Source organism: Arachis ipaensis, chromosome B09, assembly GCF_000816755.2.
Source record: "Arachis ipaensis cultivar K30076 chromosome B09, Araip1.1, whole genome shotgun sequence".
NCBI classification, from domain to species: domain Eukaryota; kingdom Viridiplantae; phylum Streptophyta; class Magnoliopsida; order Fabales; family Fabaceae; genus Arachis; species Arachis ipaensis.
Genome location: NC_029793.2, coordinates 2,559,712 through 2,568,451, shown reverse-complemented (window position 1 = coordinate 2,568,451; position 8,740 = coordinate 2,559,712). Strand labels below are relative to the sequence as shown.

Here is an 8,740-nt window from a genome sequence, read left to right as displayed (position 1 = left end):
ATCTTTTTAATTTATTTTTAAAGAATTTAGAATTAAACTTTATATCAATCATAGAGTCACATATCTTTTTAGCATATTTTTTTCATGATTTATTAAGGAAAAAAGATTGTTACCAATAGAATAGAAGAGAGTTCAATGTAATAACATCATTGTGGAATGTTGTTGGAAGAGTTTTTACGCTCACCATAATATTGGATGTTGTTAAAGTTATTGTTGTCCAATTTTTAAATAACTTAAAAATTAAAGATCAAATAAAGAAGGGAGGTTGAATTCACCTGTTAAGTAATACGACTTGTCAAGATCATTACTTTAAATGGGATAAATTTCACAGGGAACTCCCTTCTATCGGCAACAATTTTTTTTTTCCAATGGATCATGAAGAAAGTATGCCAAAAGAATATGTGACTCCACGCTTGAATTTGAACAAAGTACTCTTGTCCTTCTCATCACAGCAAAGAATCTTGGAATTGCACATGGTTGTACATAGTAATAAACAAAGTAAAAGGATTTGAATGTGGTATTGATAAGAAAAGGAAACGGCCATATTGATTGAACAATAAGATATTATGTTGTCTTGTTTTAGAGTTTTGGGGATGGTCTTATATATCGTGCAGTTGTTTAAGGTACCATTTTATAATTGCCTCATTCTTTTTTTTTTTATTGGTTTTATTTATTGATGGTGTGTATGTAGGTGAGGTTTGGGCTAAACTTGCAAGTTTGGGGGGTCAAGCTAATCATCTCTGCAAGGAATGAAGCTAAACTGGAGTGAGTAAAGACAAAACTGAAAGGTACGATGGATTCATCTTACTTTTATGTGCAAATATTGATATAGGCTAATGGCTTGAGTTATTATTAATTATTAAGTTATTTGAATATCACTACGGAACCATGCACCGGAAGAAATCAAGAGTTTGCCTCATCTTTATTGATTTGTCCATGTTTAGAATGTACATGTTTCATCTTTATTGATTTAATTCATGATTAACCTAATAAAGAATATAGTCACACTATAGCCATCCATCTTACAAGTTCAAAGTTCTAGTAAAACATATGTAGAAAACGTTTATATTATTATTATTATTATTATTATTATTATTATTATTATTATTATTATTATTATTATTATTATTATTATTATTATTATTATTATTATTATTATTATTATTATTATTATTATTATTATTATTATTATTATTATTATTATTATTATTATTATTATTATTATTATTATTATTATTATTATTATTATTATTATTATTATTATTATTATTATTATTATTATTATTATTATTATTATTATTATTATTATTATTATTATTATTATTATTATTATTATTATTATTATTATTATTATTATTATTATTATTATTATTATTATTATTATTATTATTATTATTATTATTATTATTATTATTATTATTATTATTATTATTATTATTATTATTATTATTATTATTATTATTATTATTATTATTATTATTATTATTATTATTATTATTATTATTATTATTATTATTATTATTATTATTATTATTATTATTATTATTATTATTATTATTATTATTATTATTATTATTATTATTATTATTATTATTATTATTATTATTATTATTATTATTATTATTATTATTATTATTATTATTATTATTATTATTATTATTATTATTATTATTATTATTATTATTATTATTATTATTATTATTATTATTATTATTATTATTATTATTATTATTATTATTATTATTATTATTATTATTATTATTATTATTATTATTATTATTATTATTATTATTATTATTATTATTATTATTATTATTATTATTATTATTATTATTATTATTATTATTATTATTATTATTATTATTATTATTATTATTATTATTATTATTATTATTATTATTATTATTATTATTATTATTATTATTATTATTATTATTATTATTATTATTATTATTATTATTATTATTATTATTATTATTATTATTATTATTATTATTATTATTATTATTATTATTATTATTATTATTATTATTATTATTATTATTATTATTATTATTATTATTATTATTATTATTATTATTATTATTATTATTATTATTATTATTATTATTATTATTATTATTATTATTATTATTATTATTATTATTATTATTATTATTATTATTATTATTATTATTATTATTATTATTATTATTATTATTATTATTATTATTATTATTATTATTATTATTATTATTATTATTATTATTATTATTATTATTATTATTATTATTATTATTATTATTATTATTATTATTATTATTATTATTATTATTATTATTATTATTATTATTATTATTATTATTATTATTATTATTATTATTATTATTATTATTATTATTATTATTATTATTATTATTATTATTATTATTATTATTATTATTATTATTATTATTATTATTATTATTATTATTATTATTATTATTATTATTATTATTATTATTATTATTATTATTATTATTATTATTATTATTATTATTATTATTATTATTATTATTATTATTATTATTATTATTATTATTATTATTATTATTATTATTATTATTATTATTATTATTATTATTATTATTATTATTATTATTATTATTATTATTATTATTATTATTATTATTATTATTATTATTATTATTATTATTATTATTATTATTATTATTATTATTATTATTATTATTATTATTATTATTATTATTATTATTATTATTATTATTATTATTATTATTATTATTATTATTATTATTATTATTATTATTATTATTATTATTATTATTATTATTATTATTATTATTATTATTATTATTATTATTATTATTATTATTATTATTATTATTATTATTATTATTATTATTATTATTATTATTATTATTATTATTATTATTATTATTATTATTATTATTATTATTATTATTATTATTATTATTATTATTATTATTATTATTATTATTATTATTATTATTATTATTATTATTATTATTATTATTATTATTATTATTATTATTATTATTATTATTATTATTATTATTATTATTATTATTATTATTATTATTATTATTATTATTATTATTATTATTATTATTATTATTATTATTATTATTATTATTATTATTATTATTATTATTATTATTATTATTATTATTATTATTATTATTATTATTATTATTATTATTATTATTATTATTATTATTATTATTATTATTATTATTATTATTATTATTATTATTATTATTATTATTATTATTATTATTATTATTATTATTATTATTATTATTATTATTATTATTATTATTATTATTATTATTATTATTATTATTATTATTATTATTATTATTATTATTATTATTATTATTATTATTATTATTATTATTATTATTATTATTATTATTATTATTATTATTATTATTATTATTATTATTATTATTATTATTATTATTATTATTATTATTATTATTATTATTATTATTATTATTATTATTATTATTATTATTATTATTATTATTATTATTATTATTATTATTATTATTATTATTATTATTATTATTATTATTATTATTATTATTATTATTATTATTATTATTATTATTATTATTATTATTATTATTATTATTATTATTATTATTATTATTATTATTATTATTATTATTATTATTATTATTATTATTATTATTATTATTATTATTATTATTATTATTATTATTATTATTATTATTATTATTATTATTATTATTATTATTATTATTATTATTATTATTATTATTATTATTATTATTATTATTATTATTATTATTATTATTATTATTATTATTATTATTATTATTATTATTATTATTATTATTATTATTATTATTATTATTATTATTATTATTATTATTATTATTATTATTATTATTATTATTATTATTATTATTATTATTATTATTATTATTATTATTATTATTATTATTATTATTATTATTATTATTATTATTATTATTATTATTATTATTATTATTATTATTATTATTATTATTATTATTATTATTATTATTATTATTATTATTATTATTATTATTATTATTATTATTATTATTATTATTATTATTATTATTATTATTATTATTATTATTATTATTATTATTATTATTATTATTATTATTATTATTATTATTATTATTATTATTATTATTATTATTATTATTATTATTATTATTATTATTATTATTATTATTATTATTATTATTATTATTATTATTATTATTATTATTATTATTATTATTATTATTATTATTATTATTATTATTATTATTATTATTATTATTATTATTATTATTATTATTATTATTATTATTATTATTATTATTATTATTATTATTATTATTATTATTATTATTATTATTATTATTATTATTATTATTATTATTATTATTATTATTATTATTATTATTATTATTATTATTATTATTATTATTATTATTATTATTATTATTATTATTATTATTATTATTATTATTATTATTATTATTATTATTATTATTATTATTATTATTATTATTATTATTATTATTATTATTATTATTATTATTATTATTATTATTATTATTATTATTATTATTATTATTATTATTATTATTATTATTATTATTATTATTATTATTATTATTATTATTATTATTATTATTATTATTATTATTATTATTATTATTATTATTATTATTATTATTATTATTATTATTATTATTATTATTATTATTATTATTATTATTATTATTATTATTATTATTATTATTATTATTATTATTATTATTATTATTATTATTATTATTATTATTATTATTATTATTATTATTATTATTATTATTATTATTATTATTATTATTATTATTATTATTATTATTATTATTATTATTATTATTATTATTATTATTATTATTATTATTATTATTATTATTATTATTATTATTATTATTATTATTATTATTATTATTATTATTATTATTATTATTATTATTATTATTATTATTATTATTATTATTATTATTATTATTATTATTATTATTATTATTATTATTATTATTATTATTATTATTATTATTATTATTATTATTATTATTATTATTATTATTATTTAGTAAATATTTTATAAATTTAAAATGAGGTTTATTTATTTTAACCAATCTATAATTTTATTTTTATTATTATATTATTGTTGATTTTTTAAAATATTATTAAAACTTGTTATGTCATGGTTGGTTATTTAAAATTTGATATCAAGACTTGTTGTAACACCATACTACATAGAGCTTTACGCTTAAGTCGTAGAATAGAGGTAGTGCGATGTTACGGACCTCTAATCAGAAAATACATACGTATAATAGTGGAAAAGTATAATATACTGAACTTTGAAAAACGGATAAAGCAAAATCGCAAAATAAAAAACGCAACACTCAGAAAACGGAATTACTTGCGGGCTAAGAACCTAAATATCTTAGATATGAATAAGCGAAAGAGTGGATAAATAGCCAAGAATACAGCATAACTAGCCCCTGACTCAGTCTGCGAAGCCAAGGCTGTCCGAAGAATATTTACATACATATACAAGTATCCCAAAATACCCAAAATACAGAAATAAAACCTTAACTCTCCTTTAACCTCTATGAGGGACAAAATAATCAAGTTTCTTAGAGAGAAAGTTAAGTACATATATACACAAACTGATAATCAAAAGAACCCATGGACTACTCCGCTTCAGGGATCCAGACACCTAGTGAGGTGCCTCTCGACCTGCATTTGAAACAACAACATAGTATGGGGTGAGAACCGGAGGTTCTCACCATGGTAAAGGTGCCACGCATATAATATATAAGGTCTTGAGAATGCCAGGGGCAATCCTATAATGCCATCATACAGTTATAAAACTTAAACTCTAAGCAGAAGGCATAAATAGGGGTAGGTAACCTAAAGAGTTCTAAACTTACTTACTCTAAACCTAACATTAACACCAAACCGGTCCACCATTCCTCCGCTCCTCCATCACCATTGGTTTAGCAGAGACAAACAATCAAACAATTTCACGCACAAGTAGAAAACAGATAGTGCAAGTAGAAATATAACAGTTAGCATGATATATATTCAGTTAGGCAATTCCAAGTGATGCATAGCAGACAAAATAAACAAAATGCATATGATGAATGTCTATCCTACTGGTCATGAGCTCACGTGTCGGTTACTTTACTAGAACCCGACACATCTGGTAGCTAACCCAGACATTAGTCTCTAGGTTGCGCATCTCCAAGAGGATCATAAACGAAGGAGAGCGCCTTTCCACCTTCTCCTGGAGGTTTCACGAAGAAGAGTGCCTTTCCACATCGAAGGAGTGTGCCTTTCCACCTTACAACCAGAGAAGAATGTGGGAGAAACAATACAAAGGAGAGTGCCTTTCCACCTTCCCCACATCTACATCACGACAAGAGAGGGAACTTCCGTCCTCAACTTGCCATATCGACCATTTTAGCCACACACAGTCAAAGTTCATAAAAATCAAGTTTCGTTCAAAACCTCAAACCTTCCTTTTCTATAAAATTCAACTCACCATACCTACTTCTTGTCCCAATTAATCAGCACCAATACACATACATAGCATCTCAATACAAGTCCACCACCTATTCAACAAATCACAAACTCTTCAAACTTTATTTTTCATCAAATCACATACTAAGTTCTCACCTCCATCAACATTAACATCATCATTATACTAGCATACATATGTACATATTTAACCCACATTATCAATTGCTCAACTACAACCAAGCACCAAGAAAACATCATAAATTCACCATGACCATATTCCTCAACACATGCTTAACATCAAGTTATCAATCAACATTATAAAGATTAATCATTCAACATATTCAACCACTTCAACTTATTATCCTATAGTTCTCTAGCCTAAGTTTTCCTAGAGCATTACATATTAAATGCGCGAAACCTAAATCATACTTTGGCTGATTCCGGCATTGGTCCAAGACAACCCTTAAGTCATACACACAACTCCACAATTCACAAAACCACCAAGACCTTGACGCCAATCCTTCACCAAGCCTTCAAATGTCCACAATTCAATCCCAAAACTTGTATACACACACCTAGTTTACACCTATTATGCATATATGATTCAAAATTCAGAATTCACATACTCAAAACCAAGAATTTGGCCAAGGCAAGAAATTTCACCGTACGCCGGACCAAGAGAGCCAAAACCAACAAGCTCCACAAGCTAATTTGAACCTAAAGAATCAAAGTTAACAAATTATCAACTTGTGCACACATAATTTTCGAAAATTGAAAGGAAGGAGAGGCTGGAGTGTTAGAGTAACTTACAAAAGAAATTGTTCTGATAGAATTGTAGAGCTCGACGCGGTGAACGTGTAGCCGCAAACGATGCGGCGATTGGAGTTCGGATGAAGAAGTTATAGTGGATAGAAGGTGGTGTTAGGTTTATGTCTTCTTCCCTTTCACCATGGGTGCTGCTTCAGCGTGTTTGCTGAGTGAAGGGAAGAAGAGTGCCCTTCTTTAATTACTTGGGCTGACTAGTTGGGCCTTGGGTCCATTTTGGGCCCGGTTCAATTGGTTCGGCTTGTTCGATCCAATCTTGGAGTCAAATTTTTTGAAATTGGTGTCAAAATTCTCGTTTTAATGAACTCTATTATAATTTAATATAATATTCATATTTTTAATTTTTTTATTAAAAATTAATTTATTGACTAATTATTCGCTAATTTTCTAGGGTTTACACTTGTTATGTATATTTTTTTAATTTATAAAACCACAAATTTAATCTTGTCTATACCGCTTGATATTAGATTGAATTGAATCAGATTGTCTATAAAAAAGTATTTAATCCAAATTGCACTGTAAGTAAAATTAATGTTTAAATCAGATGAATTTTTGACACAAAACTGATCTAAATCGCATCGCAAATAACCCTAAATAAAATATAATATATTTTTTAGTAATTATTAAATAATTTTAAAAAATATTTTGCATTTCTATTTTATAATTTAATTCTTTAGTTTTTAGTAATTGTTAAATAATTTTAAAATATATTTTGCATTTCTATTTTATAATTGAATTCTTTAGAAATTAGAATAAATTATTTGTTATAGAATTAATGCTTTTATATATAAACAAAATGTTTAAAGTTTCATTGCTAGATGTGATAAGATTGAATAGTTACATTTTTTTATGAAACAAGTTCACACAATAAATCTGTAACATCAATAAACAGAGCAATTTCATCATGATATAAATGTCACCAAAAAAATGAAATATATATATATATATTATATACTAATTACTTCAAATACGAAAAACTTGAATTTATATATATATAAGTTTAAGTTTTTTATGTTCAAGGCGTTTAGCCAATTGCACCCTGTGTCGTTTTTTTTGTGAGATTTATGTTATAATGAAATTGTTCTGTTTCTTGATATTACAGATTTATTGTGTGAACTTGTTTCATAAAAAAATACAACTATTCAATCTTATCACATCTAGTAATGAAACTTTAAACATTTTGTTTATATATAAAAGCATTAATTGCATAACAAATAATTTATTCTAATTTCTAAAGAATTCAATTATAAAATAGAAATGCAAAATATATTTTAAAATTATTTAACAATTACTAAAAAATATAAAGAACTTTTTGGACAAGCTATATAAGAAACTC

General features: G+C 17.0%; 2 protein-coding genes across 3 annotated transcripts in view; one reads left to right on the top strand and one right to left on the bottom strand.

Moving 5' to 3' along the window:
• LOC107616691 (leucine-rich repeat receptor-like serine/threonine/tyrosine-protein kinase SOBIR1) overlaps positions 1-1,124 on the top strand; it is a 2,314-nt gene extending 1,190 nt beyond the window's left edge. The window contains exon 3 of one of the 2 annotated variants that reach the window (XM_021112510.1): positions 746-1,124. In XM_021112510.1, coding sequence (XP_020968169.1) covers positions 746-769 — 24 coding nt within the window. In that variant the 3' untranslated portion in view covers positions 770-1,124. Of the gene's footprint in view, positions 1-691 lie in introns of both variants that reach the window. The other variant, XM_016318634.2, reaches the window with a different exon arrangement.
• On the bottom strand, positions 4,227-5,063 carry LOC110267299 (probable serine/threonine-protein kinase clkA; the record flags this gene model as incomplete). The annotated part of the gene is made up of 1 exon (XM_021112511.1): positions 4,227-5,063. A coding segment is annotated over one exon (837 nt), but the record flags the coding sequence as incomplete, so codon positions are not given.